The sequence below is a fragment of the Pteronotus mesoamericanus genome, unplaced genomic scaffold (assembly GCF_021234165.1).
Source record: "Pteronotus mesoamericanus isolate MK-2021 breed Mesoamerican mustached bat unplaced genomic scaffold, CSHL_Meso_final contig_657, whole genome shotgun sequence".
In the NCBI taxonomy this organism is placed as follows: domain Eukaryota; kingdom Metazoa; phylum Chordata; class Mammalia; order Chiroptera; family Mormoopidae; genus Pteronotus; species Pteronotus mesoamericanus.
The window spans coordinates 18,418,402-18,440,039 of record NW_026555229.1 but is presented as its reverse complement, the minus strand read 5'-3'; the positions used below and the strand labels follow the sequence as shown (position 1 = coordinate 18,440,039).

Here is a 21,638-nt window from a genome sequence, read left to right as displayed (position 1 = left end):
CACACCGCTGCCCAAAGACTTTCTTCTCCCTCTAAGAATTAAATAAGCGGGTAGAAGGGTATTACTGCTGCAACCTTACGCTGACTCATGAAGTCATTTTAATGGAGGGAGGACCGCTCTTCTTACCCGCTTATCCAAGGAGATGATAACAGACAGGGAAACCTCTGAAACTTGTAAGGCATTCTACAAAGCAGGCTACTGAAGCTAAGAACACCTACTTGCGGAAAAACGCGCCGGAAGGGCGCAGCCGGCCCTGGGGAAGCCCGAGGGGCCCCGGAGAGTGCAACTCCCAGATCATTCCCGGCCCGAGGTCCGACTCAACGACTCAGGCCTGTCGCGCGGGGCGGCGGTTGATGACCACGGGCCGGACGTTCTGATTGATAGAGGGCCGTAAAGACCAGCCGGCTCGGACAGCGTGCGGAGCCAGAGCACTGCCAGAGCCGCAGTTGAAGAAACCGCTCTCTGGGCTGGAAGGAGGCGGAGCAGCACCTCAGGCTGAGCCAACTGAGGAGCCTTAAAATGCCTGTGGCAGGCCTCAAACAGCCCCCAGCGCCAGGCACTCTGGGATTCGTAGTTTATGTCTGGGACAGGGTTTCTTCCCACCTCGTCTGCTCGCCTTTTAACATCGCCTTTATTCTCGCCCTCCCCTCCCAGCACGCAGACTTCCCGGTCGCCGCACGTACTCACGTACGACTACACTACCCAGAAATCTCTTCTTCGCGTCCCAGCGCGGCACGGGCGCCGGCCGTCTCGTTTGGACTACAGTTCCCAGAAGTCCTCTGGAGAAGTGCTTCCTTTTCTCATTTCCAGGACCACAATTCCCAGAGACTTCAGTTTCCCAGCGGTTGTCTTCTTACTCTATCTCTTCTAGAGCTGGTTAGGCTTCGATTGGCCAGGAAGCTCACAGCGACGACGTGATCCCTTGTAACCGCACGCAGGGTTCCCTCAGCGGCCCTTTTTTCTCCTCACTCAGTTATTCCCTTTGCAGGCCGCCGCGGCTGGCCAGAGCGGTGACCTGGCGGGCCGCGCCTGCGCTCTGCCCAGTTTCCGGCCTGGCTGGTGGCGGCGGCCATTTTGTCCATCCTCCTCCTCCTCCTCCTGCTCCTCCTGGTTGGAGCGCAGTGTCCGGAGCAGGCTGGGGGGAGAGAACCCGGGAGCAGGGTTCGGTGCCTTTTCCTCTGACCCCATCTGGTGCCCGGAGTCCCCCTCCCCTTCCTCCCCACCCCCTCCCCTCCCCAACCCTGCCCTCCCCCTTGTCCCGGGATCACTCCGTCGCACCCACCATGATGGAAGACGACGGGCAGCCCCGGACTCTGTGAGTACCCGAGATGAGGGGTGCCTGACGCCGAGAGGCCCGGGCACCGCGGGACTCTGTGGGAGGGCGCAGGAGAGCGGGGCCGAAGCCCGGACTTCCGGCGGCTCCCTGGCTGGGGTGGCGGGGACGCGAAGTGCATTCCTCATTTGTCCCCTTTTCCTTGGGAAGGAAGCCCTCCCTTCCCCCAACAGTCACTTCCTGGGGCCTGGGGCTTGTTTCGACCTTTTTCTGTCGCACCCTTTTTTGCACACTTTTCCTAGGCCGGGTTTCTGCATAGCAGAGGCTGTCAGGCCCGGGAGAGGTCCTGCTCTGCTTTATGGGCCCTGAACTGGGCCGGGAGCTGTCCCCTCGGGGGCAGGGCCTGGTAGGGGTGGGACTGGGGGTGGGGCCGCATTCTGCGGGCCCCGAGGAATTAACACTCAGGCCCTCCGGGTCCCCTGCTTCAGTCGCTTCTGGCTCTTTTTCCAAGCTAAGCTCTTGGAAGAAGCGGCACACTCTTGGGTGGTTCAAGCCCTTACTCTGTTTCTGCCCCCACGTGCCCCCGCCCACGCTGTCCGACACACTCACCAAGCGCCCGCTACTTTTGAAGTGCAAAAGGGATGCCTCTTGCTGCGGGAGCATCTTTCCCTTCTTGGATAAAGTTTACTTCAAGCGCTACCTACGCTAAACTGACAACCAGTTGTTAAACTGCTTTTGCCCTTTTGGTGTTAACTCTTTTTAATCTGTTCCTGTGTCGAGACCTTCCGAGTTGGATAAAATGATGCCTTTTTATCCACTATTCGTTGTGTGTCTTTTGAGCGCTTTTTCCTATAGCTTGCTCTGTTGCTTTTTACTTGGAGCCCAATCTAATGAATGAATTTCATCTTCCAACCGCTTAGACGAGTTTCCTTCCTAATGAAGACTGATGACTCAGCATTTGCATTCCTTTCCAGATAGTGTGGCACTCCTTTCTTTTCCCAGCATTTATTTTTTTAAGTTAGTAATTTCTAATTAAGTGTTTAAGTTGGACACCTTCGGTCTAGCCTCTCGAAGCTCAACACACTATCTCCAGTTCAAGGAGTCAAATCGCTGCTTTGTTTTCTCTTGCCTCTGCCAGGTGTTGGGATCATAGTTCACCTGGCTCTGCTACTTAGCGGGGAAATTGCTTTTTGAGGAATAGACTAAGGTGGATGGGAACTCAGTAAGTTTGGCTAGCTTCTCATCTCTTCCGTCCTACCAAAGAACAGTCCACTCTGTAAAGTAGATACCTGTTCAGTATTGATCCAGATTTTTGTTTTGGCGGGGCTTGCCCTTTTTCATTCCTGCTTCTCTGTCTCACTAAAATATTGGCCATCCTTATTTTGAGAATTTGAGGCCAATTTAAGCACATCAAATACTTGAATGAAAAGCCTGCTTAGTGAAACTTTGTTTTGTTCTGTCTTAAATTTCCGCTTTCTTTTCCCAGAAAAGAGAATTGGGACAAACCTGAAATTTGTGCTTCACATCTCTTTGAAGCCAAGGCTTGATATTTAGTTAGCAGTGGGTACTTGGATGGAAGCATCTGGGAAAGCTGGCTTTAGCGCTGAGCGAATTGTATTTTAAAAAGATAAAAGTTACATTGTATCTAAAAATCTGAAATGTCATCATTGCATCATAATAGCTGCCGAATAATGGGTAGATGCTCATGGCATATGTCTCATTAACTGTTTGTCTCTGCCTTAGGAGAAATTCTTGTTTTTGCCATGCTAAATAATAACGCTGTTTCAATACTTTTAATTCCTATAACTTAACTGTCTTTGCATCTGCTTTGTCTTCCTCTCCATCATACCTTCGACTTTCTCCAACAGACTGATAAGCTTACTTCTTTGTCGCTTATTTCGTATCTCCAATTTCCTGGTTTTTTCCCCCTGAAACACACTTAAGTTATCTGTGTTTACAGTTGTCTAAAAACGTGACGTGTACACGTAAGTAAGGAAACGTCTTGAGCTTGGGTGTACCTCTCTGTCAGCACGTGCTTACTATTCTGTCTTCCTTTTTCCTCCTCCCCCTCTTCTGGGAAGGGGTGTTTTTTAGACAAAGACTGCTACACCTTCCTAGGTCTTAACCCCTGCAGTACTTAGGTCGCTGCCTGGAAAATAAGAGGTATTCAAACATTTTACAATAATTATACTTCTTTTCATTAAATTAGTATTAAGTCCATTTTTAAAAACTCCTGAATGTGGGCACATATGACTGTCATATGTGTGTGACAGTCATACACATGATGCTGTCAGTTGATTTTATATATGTGTGTATATTAAAACCTTCAGATGTAAAATTTTGGTAAAAGCAGATGTTTCACAATTGGGATTTGGGGGGTCAGATTTTAATTTTAAAAAATGCATAGTAGCTTTATTAAGTGTTTACATATTTCTCCTCAGAATTCTTTAGATACAAGTAACTAATGAAAACTGAAAGTGACGTTAGAGGTTAATATCTATTAGGGTTTTACTTTGTTTATTTATGGAGCTCCTTCTATTTTACATTTGACTATGGATTAGTTTTTCAAGTGGCTAGTATATTTTAAAAAGAATGTACTCTTAACAAAGCTTATCTTAAACTGTTCCTTAAAATGCCTGTGTGTTACTAGTGAGGTTTTTTTCCTGCAGACACACACAAGCTAAGACATATGGTTCTATCATCAGAAAACAATATGGTGTTTATAGCCTAGGTAGGTCTTTAAATATTCATTACCTACAGTATTACTAATTTATTTGATAGTATTTAAAGTGGTATAGAATTGCTTTGATGTTGAGCCTAACGTTTTTCATAGAGTTGCTTTAAAGTTCTATTTCCTGATGCTCTCCCTTCTTCTTTGACATTTATTGTGGGGTAATATGTATTGGGTAACTTGTGATCTAAAGCAAACAAACGAGATCATGCTGTGTAACGCTGGTGCTGGAACCGGACTGCCTGACACCTACCCTGTGGGACCCGCGTTTCAGCTGTGCTGTGGGCAGCTTTGAGTGCAGTGATTTGAGCCATGGTATATCTGTATCTATAATACAACATTAAGTTATAATGGTGTTCTGTTGTAGTTTACTTACTTAATCTATCTGATGTACCAAATTGAGTAGGAACTGTGGATTTGGAATTATACCATGTTATACCATGCCATCTTTAAGGCTGTTCTTTCTGATACTCAATCAAAAGGAGAAATAAAACAGTATAAACTGAATAGCTAAGGGCAATAGCAGAAGAAAATACTGTTAAATCCTGTTATGAAATTGACTAGCTGTACCATGGATTTGACTGTATTGTGGCTGTAATGAAGCTCTTCATTCAACTTAATTACATTCTCTGTTTCTTTACAATGTATGTATATGTGTGTCAATATATCCGTTATCTAGTTGATCAGTTTACTTGTACTTCCTGCACCTTTCCTGCACCCTACCTCCTACCTAAAATGAAATACTGACAGATTATGATCAATTCATTAGAGGCCCTTGAAGGGTATTTTTTGCAGAATCTCCTCTTATATACGAACTAGTCAAGAACAAAAGCAAAAATGTTACTTTATTATAGAAATTTGGCTAGAATGTGTTTGTATAAGTGCTGGTAATTTCAGCCCTGGTAGGCTACTCTTTTCAGAATGAGAGCACATTCAATATTGAAAAAGTGTGATTTGTCTTTTCTCTGAAAGGCATGATATTTTTACCTTAAAATTCTGCCTGTTGGGACATAAAAAGTAGTTTGGAAATGTGAACTTTTGTCTACTGTGAAACTGCCAAGTTTGTAGTCTCAGATTGGATTTTAACCCTGACATTAGGGGTAAAGGCATCATTTTCCATTTTTAATGCTTAGTTCCTACAGTTCCTGTTCTTAGAAGACAAAATAGACCTAAGGTATGCCTTCTTTTTTTTTTCCCTTGAGTTAAAAATCTTTTTGGGATTTCTTAAATGTTTACTCTTTGAATTGACCTCTCAGTACAAAAATTTGAGGCATTTGTTTTTTTATGTTATTTTGTATATGTTCTTCAAGTAGAAATTTTGTATTTAAACATTTGGAACTTGAGAATATGTTGACTGCCTCATAACCAGAACGGGAAGAAGTTTGCTGTTTTACCACAGAACTTTTAGTAGAGATATTTGAAAAATAGGAAACCTTAAAATTAGGTTTTTCTTAAGCATTTCATGCCATTCTAAACTTTAACATTTTGCTCTTTGGCATCTGTGTTTGAAGTATGAGTTAATATATCTAAATGTGCCTCTAGAAATTCTTCAAAATCTGTAACTGCCTGGAAATAGGTTGACTTGAAATAAAAATCAAATGAAACGCTAACAGCTTTAATTGTGACTGTTACGTATGGAAAGTAATTAATGCCCATGAAGTTTTTCCTCAACAAATCAATGTTTTAAACGGTAATGCAAATTTAAAACTATTGAAAACGTGTTATATCATAATGATCATTCTGTTTTAACTGTGTTACTGGTTAGCTTCAATATGTGAAAATTAGTTTTAGCCATACTAATTCTTTTAAAAATGAGCTAACTAGCACTTGAGGTTAGATGAGTATAACACTTAGGAGATCAGGGTTACTTGTTCATCTTCTTTATAGATATGTCTGCCTTATACAAAAAAGAAATTATTCCATGCATGCTTTCTCACAACCCTTGTGAATTTGAAAGGGACAGGCTGCAGTCTGGCTAGCGCATCGTCCTGTAACCTCTCACTGTTGCTGGGAAAGGCGTGCTGCTGGTTGGCCTACCAGCGGGTCCTTTCTACTCTAATTGTAAGGAAAAGGTGGCATGGGGGGCCTAAACCAGTTGTCACTAGTTTAGCCTTCTATTTAAGTTTTAGAGCATGTAAACTTAAAGGTATTAGTACCCATTGCAATGAAATTTGTAGCTGAATTGGGAAATTGCTATTCATTCCTAATCAGTTAATTCTTTTTATTACACATAGCCTTACCTTTCTCAGTCTATAAAAATAGTCTTTCAAAGTGTTCCATCTTAAAGCAGTTATGTATTTAATATGGTCATCAATGATGCAAAGCTTATTTCGGTCTCGGTACTAAGTGTCCAGATGTTTTATATTAGGAAAATAAAAACTAATGTCCATTTACTTTGCAGAAGACACTGTTAATTTTTACAATTATTGTTTGCTGAGTGCAGTTAGTAACAGGCAGATTTTAGGAATTATACACTGAGTACCAAAAAGACTTAAAAGTTTGAGAATTAAGTAAGCTAAATTAAAATAAATCCATGATACAAGAGAAACGAAGGTGGTCCTCGGTGGGTGGTGGTCTTTTTTTCCTTCTCTCTTTTTAAAAAATTTATCTTGGTTTTAAATGTCTTATACAAAATACGTATGTTCAATTTATAATTTAAAAAAAAACCCAATTCTTTAAATGTGCACAGTCAGAAGTATACCTGTATTTATTTGTCTTACATTTTCTCTGAGTTTCTAAAGAAGTCTTTACATTTGCTTTATCTACATAAATGTGTATTTTGTTGATTCTGATGTGTTTCAGGCTAGGAAATGTTATTACTTTGCTCTTCTAAAACAAGACATAACATCAGTAACAGTTTTATTTATACTTCGGTTGTAGGTCTAAGATAAACTCATTTATAGCCCTTTATATCTAATAATCAGGTGTTTTGATTAATCATTATATGTGTATGTGTGATACTTTTTTTTTTTTCTTTTGAGATACATTATTTTGAATTGTGTTTCACACCCTGAAATTGTAGTTATCTTGAGACTGGTTTAAATTTTTGTTACTTTTAGTCTAACAAATAAGATGAGAAAACAGTATGCTTTTTGATATGCAAGGTTGCATTGATTTGTTCTTTATAAAGTGTTTTGAAGTGGAACTTTAGTGGCCTAAGAATATTTGTTGCTTTCCATAGGATCAGGGTAGTTGGAAAATTTTTATTGAAGACAGAGGAAGTTAAAATGGACTAGAACGTGATGCAATAAATGATAACACATTACAGCCAGAGGTGAAAGAAAATTGCTGATGTCTTTTTTTTTCTTGTCCAGATACGTAGGTAACCTCTCCAGAGATGTAACAGAAGTCCTTATACTTCAGTTATTCAGTCAGATTGGACCCTGTAAAAGCTGTAAAATGATAACAGAGGTAAGATCTTCCCAGTTCCATGTGCTGACAGTTGGCATGATGTTTAACATTTTGAGATACATGAGTTCGTTAGTATCATTTTAAAATAACCTTTTAAGCCTAAAGTTATTCTGATGAAGAGATTTGTGCTTGTTGTGTTGACTAATTGCTTTGTTCTGGCAGACAATGTAGGTTTGGAATGGAGTTTTATTTCCAAGGACAACTTACCTCGTAGTGTTGAAAAACTAGATGACATTTCATACAATCCAACAAGAGTGTTACAGATTCAGATAGTATACATTTAAAGTTGAGGGACTGATGTGTGTAACAACATTGGGTTAGTATGTGCAGGGTGCAGCACTATGCATCTTCTGTATTTTTAGTAAATACTAAGGACCGAGCAGCCTATTGTAGATAGGAATTTAAATTCTTAGCGTAATAAGTTTGTTTTCCTTTTTCTTTCCAAAGAAGACTACTTTGATATGTTTGTAGTTAGGACTCTTGCAGTATCCAGTGACTTGTGTTTCTGTTTATTTTCTTCCTTTTTGATTATTCAACACTTTTTTTTTTTTTTCATTTACTATGTACCGGGTATTATGGTTAAGTGCTAGGGGATACAGTAGTGAATAAGACAGCTTCTACCTCCGGAGAGTTTTACAGTCTAATGAGGGAGACAGGGGAGTTAACAGGCACTAATGAAATAGGACGATACATGCTACAGAAGGAGTTTCAAGTGCTGTGGGAACACATGGGTCCCAGGACCGTCAGGTCTGGAGAGGCTTTTTAGAGGAGTCAGTGTCTAGGCTGACACTGAAAAGGATGGTAATAGAAACTGGATGGAAACGAATTTCAGGAAGAAGGGATTCCAGGTGGAGAGGGGACTGTTGATCTAATCTGGGAGACAGAGTGGAAATGCTTGCGAGGAAAAGGGAAGGAAGGATAGAAATTATAGTGTGCTGGGGATTTCCATGGGGACTGAGTAGCCCTAGAGATGCCGGAGGCGAGCTGGGAGTGCCTGGAAGCGGCCAGGAGCTGTGCTCCGGAGTTCGTGTTAGGTCCTGAGACAGAGGGGAAGTGTTAAAAAACCTGTAAAGCAAATTGGTCTTTGGTCTTTTTTCCTAATGATAATTATCAGTCTGTTCTGGTGTATTGTATTTTCTCTTCTTCCTGTTTCTGCTTATTTATTCATTCACTTTTTTTTTCATTAATCAAAATTTATTTTGTGCTAGACAATATTCAAAGCTGGAGGTATGAAGAGAATAAAACAGTTCTGTGATGACGATTGGAGGGTTGGTGCTGTACGGGCCAGGTGGTGATGGAAGGTGTCGCCTCTTTGAGCTGAGACAGGACTAACAAAATGGTGCCACTATGTCAAGAGCTGTAAGCATAGAGCATGGCAGATTCAAAAGTCTTGAGTTGCTAGTGAGCGTGGTGTGTTTGGTGGGATCAGAAACAATACCTGGAGCCTGGTGAGTAGGGGTGAGTGCTGAGAAATGAGTCTAAAAAGGTAGGCAGGCAGGGTTTGGAATCACATGGGACAGTACAGTCCGTGACAGAGATTGGATTTTCCTCTGGTTGCAGCTAAGTAGGGCAATGCATTCTGATTTGTGTTTTTGTAAGTTACTCTATTTGGAGAATGACTGTGTGGAGAATGGATTGTGCTGGCAAGAGCGGAAGGAAGGAGAGCAGCTGGGTTTATTTCACTAGTCTAGGTAAGAGGTGATGTGGGCTTGTTCTCGAGAGCGGTAACCATAAAAAGAGAGGCAAATAAATTTGGGACACATTTTGGAGGTAGATACAATAGGACTCAGTTGGCTGTGGGACATAATGGAAAAGAAGACATCAAGAGTGACCCTAAGATTCTTGTTTGTGCAGCTCAATGGATGGTAATGCTACTTATTTGCTAAAAGGGGCATGACTGAGGGACGCACAGGAGGGATGGGAGGAGTGGTGGAACCAGGAACTTCGTTGTGGCTGCTGAACTTGAGGTGTGCGTTAGACAGCTGAGTGGACTGCGCACGCAGGCAGTTGGATAAACTAGCTGGGAACTCTGGAGAGCCAGGGCTGCCGATTCCAGCTTGCAGTGGAGTCGGAGGCCCAGGGCGAGGTGGCATCCGGTTCCCAGGTCAGAGGGAGGGCTGGTAGAGGAGAGTGGAGAGGCCCTGGCGCATCTCAGCGCTTAGACGTTCAGGGTCTGCCTTCAGGAGGAAGAACTACCTTTTGAAAGATCCCCCAGTGAGGAAACAGAAAAACCAAGTGAGTATAGTGGAATCTAAAGGAGAATTATTTAAAGGGGGCGGCGGGGAGGGTGGTTTGTCACCGCTTCTGAATTCTGCTTGAAAGTCAAGGTAAGGACAGAAAAGGGATCACAGAGGTGGCGGAGAGGCCATTGGTGACTTCAGCATGAAGTTTCAGTGGCTTCGCTGGACTGGAGTGGGTTTAGGAGAGAGTGGGAAGTAAAACACTGGGAAGAGTCACTAGAAAATTTTTGTGAAACATTGGATAAAGATTTAGAGTGTTTAAAACAAACCAAAACCTGCACATACAGCCATTTAAGGGGTAGAGGGATTTGAAATGAATTTTCAAAATTTATCCATATTCTACAACTCCCACACCTGAACTTGTAAATAATTGTAAGATCTCATATATCTCTGTTCTGACCTTTATGTCACCCAGCAAAAATTGGTGAAAACAGTAATTAAGGACACAGGTGATTTTTAGTGCCACGTGGCAGTGGTGTAAGCGGGAAGCTTCCAAAGAGCGTGAACTCTAGTGGAGAACATCCAGGCCTTTTTGCTCCTTTCCTGCATTTCATTTCAGCAAACGAGAGGTTCATTCTTTCCCTGAGTTTCATGGGTTTTTTACTTTAGATATTGTTTATTTTAGATTCTAGCTTTCCCTGTATACTATAATAAATGTATGTTATCCCGTCGAAGGCAAACATTAAAATGTTTAACACATCTGCCAGCTGAGATGTGACAGAAATCAGTGGGTCTTAGATGAGATGAAACGCAGTGTGATGTGAATGTATAAGCTTGTAAGTGTGGACGTACTTTGAATGGGGTCTAGCCTGCTACTGCTTAGCTAGACTTGAAGTCATTGTGTGTGAATAGACTAGTTTACCAACGTCTGTTGTTATAGATCCACCACTGGACTCCTATATGTTTGCAGCAGTTATCAGTGTCTTCCTTAGGGAGCACAGGGCAGAAAAGGTAGGACTGCAAGGAAAAATTGAATAGCACAGCTTTAGCTTATTTACCTTTAAAACCCTTTCTTCATTGAATGTTACTAGTAAATGTTAACTTTTTTACAAGAGGAATCTAAGTGCGATTTTTATTTGGAATCTCCCCGCCCTGGCCCCCGTGTTCTTTCTTTAACTCCTCACAGCGGGCACTGGCTATGATAGTGGGGTTTTGTGGGGGGGCCCATAGTGTTCTCATCAGCGTTAATGATCATACTTCTCTTCCCCTCAAGGAAATGCCTCTGGTTGCTTCGCCACTGTTGTTTTATACATCTTATTTTGGACTTTTCTTCTAAAACTTTGCTGGAGTGAAAAACCGTAGTTGTTGAAAAAAGATCTTTATTTTATCTGGTATTTTTATCTTTTGTAAGTGCAACTAGAATTTCACATTTTAAATATTATTTTTTAGGGCATTTTACCTGAACCACGATGAATGTTTTTAACCTTATGTAAAAAAAATGTATTTGTACAGTTGCATAGCTCTCCGATATAGGCTGCAGTTTTATAAAATTTACTTTCATTTAGGTTGTTAGGTGACAGAGTTACTTCAACAGTAGTACTACAGTCTCATTGTCTTTCTAAATACTTACTTGCCAATTGCTGTCAAACATAATGTTGTAGAATGTATTTAATAAAGATTTCTCAGCATTGCTTTTGTGATATAAAACTGTAGCTTTGTCCTGAAATATTTTATTCAGAGACATTTTTAGAAACTTTTTCTCAATCACTGGTTTGTTTACCTGGTCTTTCAAGACCAAATTCAGAAGTATATAGAATCTCCAGTGCATTAAAATATTTTGAAAGATAGGGAATTCGTTTCAATAGCTTGTTATCTGAACTTTTTCAATTTTTATTCTCATTCCTTTCTTGTCTATAAAAAATACATAATCTCATATCATCGTGTAGTGCTAGTCAGGAGTAAAGTTTGTAAAGTTCGTTCATTTCTGTATTTTTTATAGTCATGGCCTACAGTTAATGAAGGATTATGATGCATAAATAGAATTCATCCTTTTGAAAATAATGTTGGGAGAGAAAAGCAGTGGTAAGGAAGTAGTCCTCATCCATCAACTCCGAACCTGAGGTTTTGTTTGATCTAATATAAACTTCTATTTTATACTTACCATACCTCACCAGAATTCTGTATTTTGATTTATTACTGATAGTCATGCTTCTATACTGCGTTGATGGTTCTGTTGGAGTACAACAGTATCCTGAGATGGAAAGTCAGGTCTAGCTATAAATCTTATTAATAAAGTGTTAGGCTTTCATAAACTTATGCAATCTCATCTGTACATTCCTAGCTATCAGTAATGTTTTTTCCTGGATTTTCTTCTCAGCAACCCGATAGCAGAAGGGTCAACTCTTCTGTTGGATTTTCTGTTTTGCAGCATACAAGCAATGACCCATATTGCTTTGTGGAATTTTATGAACACAGAGATGCAGCTGCTGCATTAGCTGCTATGAATGGGAGAAAAATTTTGGGAAAGGTAAGATAATAGAATGATGGTACCTAATGAGTATATGTATTTGCATGTCAAATTAGTTGGCATTCTTTCTTAGCAAGTTTTTAAATGAATATTCAGCTCTGCTGAGTGATGGTTTTGCTTTATTCAGCCTAGTGCTTTTACAAAAATTATCCTGCTTGATAAATGATTTAAAGTGGTAAGTGTTACTATTTTTAAATGACATGTCTAATAATTGTATTAAATATAATCTTTATTTTAGGAGGTCAAAGTAAACTGGGCAACAACACCAAGTAGCCAGAAAAAAGATACTTCCAGTAAGTACTCCTGCCGCATTTTACTGTGGAAGAGTTCTGAAATTATCCTGGCAACGTTACCAGCTTAAACAGGGTTTTTCTTCCCTTAGTATTATTGCCTGTGAAAGGTTTAGCGGCTGACTTCTTAAGTATTTGATTACCAAATGCTTTGATTTCAGATCACTTCCATGTGTTTGTTGGGGATTTGAGTCCAGAAATTACAACAGAAGATATCAAATCAGCATTCGCCCCTTTTGGTAAAATATCGTAAGTATCATAATTAATATTATGCTCAATAGTGATAGGCAAAATTGTATATAATTAACTTGTATCAGAAATGATTTTCTTTCCCTAGTTAGTGTGATTTTTTTTTTTTTTGTTCGTTTTGTTATTTTTGAGTAGTAGATGTTGAAATGTTAATGTCATTTTACTGTTTTGGGGTCTTGTTTTTATCTAATCCTCTGTATAATATGTTTAAAATTTTTGAGTGATTCTGTTTGTTATCTTTGAAGCAGATGTTTGGGTGGTAAAACCTATTATAACGTTCAACTTTTTGTCAAATGTTTTCAGTATTCGGTGGTTAAAGATAATGGATTAACCAAAAATAAATGATTTATACTGTATATTCAATTTTTTATAAGTGGGGGGAAATAGATAAATCCTTGGGTATATTATGGTTAAATTGGAAATGTGTATATCTAATTATAATGATAAATGTGTTTTACTCTTTTAGCTAAAAAGTAGTACTGTTATAGTGTTAAAATGTTTCAATGTCTAAGCCATAAATTTGGGGTTAATTAGTAGTTTGTGGGGGTTTTTTTGTTAGTGGTATTTTATTCTGCTAGTTAGGGCCCAAATGTGGTTTGATTTTTAACAAAGTTTGGTGCTCAAATTTCACTGTATGTTACTTGATCAACTAATCAGAAAATTAAAAGTGGTTACGATTCTATAAAATGTTTATCATAATTTATCTCTTTTATTAAGATATGCTTATGTATTTCCTGTAGATGTAAATTAAATGTTTTAGTATTACTTTACAGGAATATGTTTCGACTAAGAACAACAATAGTTTTCTGTATACAATTTGTTGTTCTGTAAATTTATTTGAAAGATTTAATTCTTAATTTTCTATTTTGATATTTGCTTTGCTTTTTAATCTTTAAATGTGGTAAGTAGTACTGTTTTAAAAATCAGTATAAAAATAATACAGGTTGCTGTTTTTCAATCTTTATTTATACCTGAGACCTGCAGTTTTTCTAAAGTCCAAGTCACAATTAAAAGTAATAGCATTCTGGTTATTTTGCAGAATTGCTCATAAGAATGGACAGGATCTTGAAGGCTAACTGCAAGGAACTGTGCACACTGGAACTCAGTTGTAGATTTTTTTCTCATTTCTATTTATTCTTATTATACATTATTTATATATACATATTTTAGTATTTACATTTTAACATTCTATATTCAGTGGAGTTCTATATTTCCAATCATTTTAACTTACTCACTAAAATTTCTGTGTAAATTTGTTGTTTTCGTACTGGTGTGCTTAGCATTGTTGTTAGTTTTTTATTCTCCTTTCTTAAATTTCTGAAAATGTCAATTTTTCAAAATTTACAGCTGCCCAAACTCCAAAATGATGATAGAGAATTGACCAAGAAAAATAAAGAAATCTGTTAACAGGCCATGTATGCCTTTTTAATTCCTATTTTTTCCTCTTTTTCAATTTTTTAATATTTCATATATTTTGTATCACTAGGCAGAAGACATTTAACTATTTAGAGATTGCATGGTAAAGTAGTTAGCATTGTTACAGTAATTTATAGAATCAGTAAACCTTAGAGGACACTAGCCAATAGAGTATTAGAAAAGGAAACTATTGTTCCTATTAATCTTCAGATTTGAGCATTTAGTTTAGAAAGCACAGGCTATTTGATTAGGTTGCATGTTTATTACATGTTTTTGTCCTACTGCTTTTTTCTAACAGGTAAAGAAGCGTTAGGGAGAGTTCAGGAATGGCTGTAGTTAAATAGGGCTAACTGAAATTTTATTTAAAAAAATGCTCACAATACAGTGTGTGTGGTTCCTTTTAGTTTTTATTTTGAGAATAACTCTTACTTCCCTCATTTAGCTGTGCTTCTTTTCACAGGGATGCCCGAGTAGTTAAAGACATGGCAACTGGAAAATCCAAAGGCTATGGTTTTGTATCTTTTTATAACAAACTGGTACGTTCTTTCAACTTGATTTAAATGTAATACAAAATTTAGTCATTAATTAATCTGAAATCTGAATATTCTAAGTGTTAACTAGAAACACAGCTTTTATGTAATTTTTTTTGTGATTTTATAATAGAGTATAATTCATTCTTTTCATACACTTGGAAATAAATAGCTGGTTACAAGGAAGAGTATTAAAGCTGCATTTGTGCGTTGGTGACGGTAAGATGTAATCGTTGTAATTAGAGCTTAGGACTAGGACAGATAAGGTAGGCTCAGGATTTGTAGGGAAGTTAAATTATATTTGGTCTTAACCATGAGAATCTCAGTTTTAACTTTTAATTATTCACATTTTTGTAGCTGTGATATTAATGCTTATAGCAGATTAATTTGAAAATTGAAACAGTTCGTCTTGGTTTTGTGCATGTATTTAAGAAAGAGGTACCAAAATATGGAAGCAATTACATTAAGTATAACATCAGATAATAAAGTGGGCTTGGTATTAGCATTTTAGAACAGCTTCAGCAACTTAAATTACCTGCATTTTATTGAAGCAGTAAGATAAAGGGTAGGAGTCGTATACTTTTCTTTGTTTCAATTCATTGCAATTCAAATGACTTATGAGACTCTAAACTCATTTTTTTATTGGCAGCTATTTTATAGCATTCCACAACAATGCAGAAGTCTTCTGTTTTAAAATGAGTTTTTAATCTGTATTGTAGTTAAAATCCATTGCTACTAGAATGTTCACTTTTAGGGGTAGGTTATTTAGACCGTAACATTAGCATTTTTATATGTTCTTCAGTAAAAGTTAGATTACAAATCATCCATAAAATTAAGATATTTGAAAAAAACTTTGTCCTAAGGAATTTCTGCTTTTTTTTTTTTTTTTTTGGTAATCAATGGGATTAGGATGTTTTTCTTGCACATTTGAATTACAATAATTTTCCCTGATGCTTAACTACTGTCCTGGTATTTTGAAATCTGTAAGTAATAGTAGCTTTTATTAATCACTTGATTTAAATAATTTTCTTGTGGTGCTAGTTCAATTTTGTTTAGGATGCCTGGTGATTCCATTTACCGATAAGATTTACTGGATCCAGCAGCACCAGCATTTTAATCTCTTACTGGGTCTATGCACCACTATGTTCTGTTTGTAAGTGCCCTTTTTTTCTCTTTTTTTCTCCATAGGATGCAGAAAATGCAATTGTGCATATGGGAGGTCAGTGGTTGGGTGGTCGTCAAATCAGAACCAATTGGGCCACACGTAAACCACCTGCACCTAAAAGTACACAAGAAAGTAAGATATGTCCTCTATAGACATTAAAATTATGGCTGCTTCACAAAATCATGTATTAGCATAGTCTTAATTTCTTAAAAGTTTCATTAGTATTGCAAGACCCATTTCCTCTTTAGTACAATTTTTTGAAAATGGGCTTTGATATAAATGTATTTGGAGCTGTGAACCAGCTGATACTGTAGATCAAATCATAATATCAAGAAAAATAATTCTATTTTTTCCCCCCAAATGGGGCATATCTTAAATACAGTAATCAGTTTTATAACACAGTACAGCCATCAACATTTTTGTTTTCTCTGTGCATATAGATAACACTAAACAGTTGAGATTTGAAGATGTTGTAAACCAGTCAAGTCCAAAAAATTGTACTGTGTACTGTGGAGGAATTGCTTCTGGGTTAACAGGTACAGTGTTGGGTTTTCTGACCCCCTTCTCTGTGGAGCTTCATCACTGTTACTACCAATTTCATGATACACATGAGCCTTAGATAGTTTTTTTGTATGTTTTTGTTTTTCAGATCAGCTTATGAGACAAACATTCTCGCCTTTTGGACAAATCATGGAAATAAGAGTTTTTCCAGAGAAGGGCTATTCATTCGTCAGGTAAAATTCTAACTCAATACTGTTACTCTTAAATGTGATCCATTCCTTGTATCTTTATTAGTTGATCCCCCAGATATCAGAGTGTGTTATTTTAGTACTGCTTTGCAATGTAGAACTTTAAACTACCTACATAATGTACTCTATCTAGGATACCATTGTCAAGGTGATGCTTGTAAACTAATGGGTGTCTATATTATTTATTGTCTTAAAAAAAAAAAAGACACAAAAAAGAACTTACTTTTTTCGCTTAGATTTTCAACCCATGAAAGTGCGGCCCATGCCATTGTCTCGGTGAATGGTACTACGATTGAAGGACATGTTGTTAAATGCTATTGGGGTAAAGAATCTCCTGATATGACTAAAAACTTCCAACAGGTAATTCGATTTTTCATAGTACTTTCTAAGGTTTCTATCTTACATATCTACATAAATGCTTTAGAAACTGTGAAACAAACAAACAAAAATAATAATAAGGCATATATCTGCTTTCAGTTGATTTTATTAATGCTATTTCAAAAGTGATTATTTTGTGGTATTAACTGAATCTTAATACTTTCTTTTCGCAGGTGTCACCACCCCAATAAACTTAGACAATGATAAATAACAGAGTCCTATTCACATAAGGGTGCTTACTTAGTTTTTCTCTTCCTTGTCTCCCACTTTCATCAAATACTGTATTTTTACTTGTCTCCTAAAACAGTAATTTGCTTTTTCCTAGGTTGACTATAGCCAGTGGGGCCAGTGGAGCCAAGTGTATGGAAACCCACAACAGTATGGACAGTATATGGCCAATGGGTGGCAAGTACCGCCTTACGGAGTGTATGGGCAGCCGTGGAACCAACAAGGGTTTGGAGTAGAGTAAGTATGGGTTTTTCTGGTATAGAAACAGATATGGTTCTGACAAAAAAAAGAAAACAGGGTGTTTTCCTAGGGAGACCCTATTTAAATTAAATACATTGAACCCTTTGGAATTATAAGCATTTTAGAAATCTTAAGAAAAATTATATATGATGCTAAAAACTTGTTTCTTACTACCCAGGTGAAAAGGGAGATTGGGGTAACATTTGGTGTGTCCTACTACCTCTGTAAGCAGTTGGTAGAATTTGATTGACATTTCTAACATACTATTTTATCTACTTGTTTATTTTTGCATGGAAAAGATTTTTGTCTAGATAGGTTCAGAAATGTAATGATTTGTACCTGTTGGCTTGTGTGAGAAGTCTGAGAGATTTATCTGATTTAAAAAGGAAAAGAAAAGAAAAAGTAGCTAGATTCCCTGGCATGGTAGCTCAGTTGATGAGCACATCGTCCCAGTATGCCAAGGTTGTGGATTTGATACCTAGTCAGGGCACCCAAAAGAATCAACCAGTGAATGAGTAAATAAGTGCAACAACAATAGATGTTTTTCTCTCTTTCTAAAAACAAGTAAATAAAAAATTTTTTAATTAGCTTGTTTTTTTCTTGCTGGTAGAGTGGGATGGTCCCTTGTACTTTTATTCCCCTAGATCAACCCAGACCTTTATTTTCACTTGTTCCTTCTTCCTTCTCTTTCCAACATGAAATTGTGTTTTTAAAATTTCTTGTAATTTTATATACTGTGTGCAGGCAGAAGATGTGTTAAATCATTTTGTTACTTTTTAAAAATTAGTCTTGAGATACTCTTCAGAGAAGTCATTGTGTTAAGTTGTGGTTAGTATCAAAAACTTAAAGACTAATATTGTAATATGTATTCTACACATATAGCTACGTATCTTTTTTTTGCTCTTTATTGTAGGTTTGTTGATTTCTTATCAATTCTATTATTTTTGCTCTGCTTGCTTTTTGTATAAATGTATATAGATAATTTTTCCTTTGTGTTTGCTGAAGATTTTTTTTTTCCTTTCCAAGTCAATCACCTTCTGCTGCTTGGATGGGTGGATTTGGTGCTCAGCCTCCCCAAGGACAAGCTCCTCCCCCCCCCGTAATACCTCCTCCTAACCAAGCTGGATATGGTATGGCAAGCTACCAAACACAGTGAGCTGGGACTCTAAACACAATTGTAATTCATGATAGCTTCAGTTTCCTGTGACACTCTGAAGACATGGAAGTAGACATCGGAAAATGAAAATATTTATTTTAAAAATTGAAATGTTTGGAACCTTTAGCACAGCTTTGCTTTGGGGAAGGACACATGTCTTCTAGTTCTGCCTTTTTAAGTTTTTGTTCATGATGGATATGAACATGATTTTTCTTTGTGTACAAAAACTAAAATAAAGCCAATAAAGACAATTCTGACTTCAAATTTTGATATAATAGGAGAAATGGGTAATACATTTTGATTATTAGATACTATTCCATTTTTATCTTGCTATTCAGTATTTTAACTCACTGTTTTTAAAAGAGCGAAAAAAGGGAGGATCGTGAACAACTGGGAATCACTTTTAAGTTCATCCTGAACCTTGGTATTCCCTTCCCCTATCCTGAGGTGGACCACATTTGAAGTCAGCAGGAAAAAAAAAATGCTATTGAGAAGAAATGCATGGTTTTGAAGTCGCTTTGGAGGAAATACTTTATGCTTAAAGAAACTGAAGCCAGACTGATAAAGAAATTTTGCAACCTAAATAAGGAACAGCATTGTCTGAGTTACTTGAGCCAATATTGGTGGTCCACATTAAGACATATTTTTAAGACTTTAAGAAGTGTTGATTATTAAAACTGTAGTAAATTACATTTCATTTTGGGGGGAAAATTCCAAGTATGGTGTTTGTATTAAAGTCAGACATTCATACTTGTGCTTTTACATGAAGTTAAAATGATATACATTGTAAATATTAACTACAGTGTTTAAAAAAGCATGCTTCAACATAGAAGTAGCAGTGTAATTATTTGAAGTAACACTTAACACACTCCACTGCATTGAATGCAATGGATTGATACGAATGTTTAAGACTGACATTTCCAACGTTGGCTACTATGTAAAATTTAAATTATACAAATTACTATACAGAAAAAGCCTTAATTTTAATTTCATACAAATCTTTGATGCATCAGTACATTTTAAAATGTCATTGGAAATTAGATTTTTTTCTTTGATTTTTTTTTTTCTTTGCTTTACGTCACTTGGTATGTAAATACCTTGATTTAAACCTTGTAAACCATTTCAAGGTTCCTATAAATTGTATAATACAAGTGTTTTTTAAAAATCTTGGGGTGTTTTTTAAAATTAGGTATATTTTGCCCAAGAATTTTTTAAATAAGATTGCTAAAACATTATGCCATTCAATGTACCAATTTATAATTGGATATTCAGCTTAAATAGTACACAGAGTTGTGACTTTTATTTTTAATTAAATGGTTTTTGTGTGGGTAGCGTGCGTGGGACGACGAGCCTGAACGGAGGCAGAGTCGGATGAGTGCAGAGTCCGTAAATGCATCAGTTGGGTAGGTAGGTGAGACTAGAGTTCGCCTCTGAGGTATTTTTCAGGTTATGTGGATAAAATCTGCCTCGAATTTTTGTCGTAATAGGAAAGTGGAAGAGAAAATCCTATGTATTTGAATTCTGACAGCTAGGGGGTGCAAGTGTTCAGGAAGTATATTTGAATGTTTCCAGGCCTGTGCACCAAAATGAGAAAACTCTTCCCAGTTAAGTAGTAAGTTGCAACTGATACCTGCAGATTACTACTTCAACTTGAAGTCTTAAAGTTAGCTTTGAAATAATGATGGTTTTATAAATTGATAACCATGATACTTTTGGTATTTTCCTTCTTCCTCCATTTAGAAGTATGGCCAAATGTTATTAAACCTGAGAGGTAACAGAGTCTGAAGTCCATCTCTGGGCCAATTTTTTATGGCACTTCAGTTTTAACCATAGTGGTCATCTGTTATAATACCCTTACTTTTGTTTATGGTCTTTGGGGGATATTGTGGAAAAGTTATATTTTATAAGGAAAACACTCAAATTATATCAATTATGCCTCCTAGTTAAAAATTTCTTGAATACATGTGAAACTTGAACAATTAAAGACTTTTTTAATATATTGATAAAAGCCTATTAAATTCTCAGTTTGCCTTTTTTGGTCTGCCAGTAAATTAAGTAGCGTATTGCGGTAACAGCTAAATACAGGTACAGTATTTCCTAGTTGTGTATTCTATGAGTTAATAAAATTTAAAGGACTAATTATATTGCCATAGTAAACATACGATTGAAGTGTCCTTTGTCTTAATCTGAAAGAGCAAGATTTCATGATCAGTTAAGTTAATGAAAGTATTTGATAGTAAATGGGTGGTTTTTTTAAAAAAATATGAAGCTACTTATCCAAACGAAATGCACCATTTTATTTATTTTCTTTTTTGTATTTTTCCCCATTACCATTTATTCCCCTTATACTGCCCTCCCCCGGCAATCACCACACTGTTGTCCATGTCCATGAGTCCTTTTTCCTTTTTGAAATGCACCATTTTAGAATACAACTGTCAGGCTAACACAGACTGATAACAAAGTGAAGTCAGTGCTGTCTGGATCTAATTTAAGCCCAATAACCATTGCCTTTTCCACGCTCATTAAAAGTGACAGAGATTCTTTGGCATGTAAGATATGTTTCTTATTTTGTAATTATCTTGAGATTGGTTTTGATGATGTGTTTTTGACTGCCATCTTCTTTAATAATCTACCAGCATTTCCCCATATGGCATTCCCACTTGATTTTTATGTCTGCTGGCAGTGAGAGGCTAAAATGACTGGCCAACTGAAGCCAAAGCTGTAAACAGTAGTTTAAGTCTTTCAATAAAGACTAGACTATATTGTAAGTGGCCTTTTCTTATTGTCATTTATTACATAATTATTCCTTTCAGGCTGCCATGAAATAAGCAATTTCCTTAGGAAGGTATGTGGAGCGTACACATACTCAGCACCTATTTCCATGTTCTACATGAGCAGTAAAGTCTATTAGCCTAGTCCCTGACCGGTATGGCGTAGTGGTTTGGGACCCACAAAGTGAAAGGTCGCGGGTTCCGTTCAGGTCAGGGCACACGCCTGGGTTGCAGGCCGGGTCCCTGGCTGGGGGAATGTGAGAGGCAACTGATCAAGGTTTCTCTCCCTCTCTTCTTCCCTCCCTTCCCCTCTAAAAATAAATAATAAAAAAAAAATGTAAAAA

At 37.4% G+C, this 21,638-nt stretch overlaps 1 protein-coding gene across 8 annotated transcripts; it reads left to right on the top strand.

The window, feature by feature from the left end:
* Positions 1 to 1,072: 1,072 nt before the first annotated feature.
* Positions 1,073 to 21,223, top strand: TIAL1 (TIA1 cytotoxic granule associated RNA binding protein like 1). Of its 8 annotated transcripts, none has more exons than XM_054581600.1 (13): positions 1,085 to 1,315; positions 3,943 to 4,004; positions 7,319 to 7,415; positions 11,973 to 12,122; positions 12,361 to 12,415; positions 12,574 to 12,661; positions 14,538 to 14,613; positions 15,796 to 15,904; positions 16,213 to 16,308; positions 16,422 to 16,506; positions 16,758 to 16,881; positions 17,225 to 17,364; positions 18,394 to 21,223. In XM_054581600.1, exons 3-13 carry the CDS (start codon positions 7,404 to 7,406, stop codon positions 18,521 to 18,523), a joined length of 1,065 nt encoding a protein of 354 aa, XP_054437575.1. In that variant the 5' UTR covers positions 1,085 to 1,315; positions 3,943 to 4,004; positions 7,319 to 7,403; the 3' UTR covers positions 18,524 to 21,223. The 8 variants fall into 8 exon arrangements, with proteins under 8 accessions (XP_054437577.1, XP_054437573.1, XP_054437575.1 ...); XM_054581601.1 differs by having other exon boundaries at positions 1,087 to 1,315; positions 12,024 to 12,122; XM_054581598.1 differs by lacking the exon at positions 3,943 to 4,004 and having other exon boundaries at positions 1,083 to 1,315.
* The last annotated feature ends 415 nt before the right edge of the window (positions 21,224 to 21,638 follow it).

Bases quoted from the DNA above. Each gene is read 5' to 3' on its own strand.
- TIAL1 (XM_054581598.1), top strand. From the start codon at position 1,284: ATGATGGAAGACGACGGGCAGCCCCGGACTCT. The intron at 15,905-16,212 runs GTAAGATATGTC...CTGTGCATATAG, and splicing joins ACCTAAAAGTACACAAGAAA to ATAACACTAAACAGTTGAGA. The intron at 16,309-16,421 runs GTACAGTGTTGG...TTTGTTTTTCAG, and splicing joins AATTGCTTCTGGGTTAACAG to ATCAGCTTATGAGACAAACA.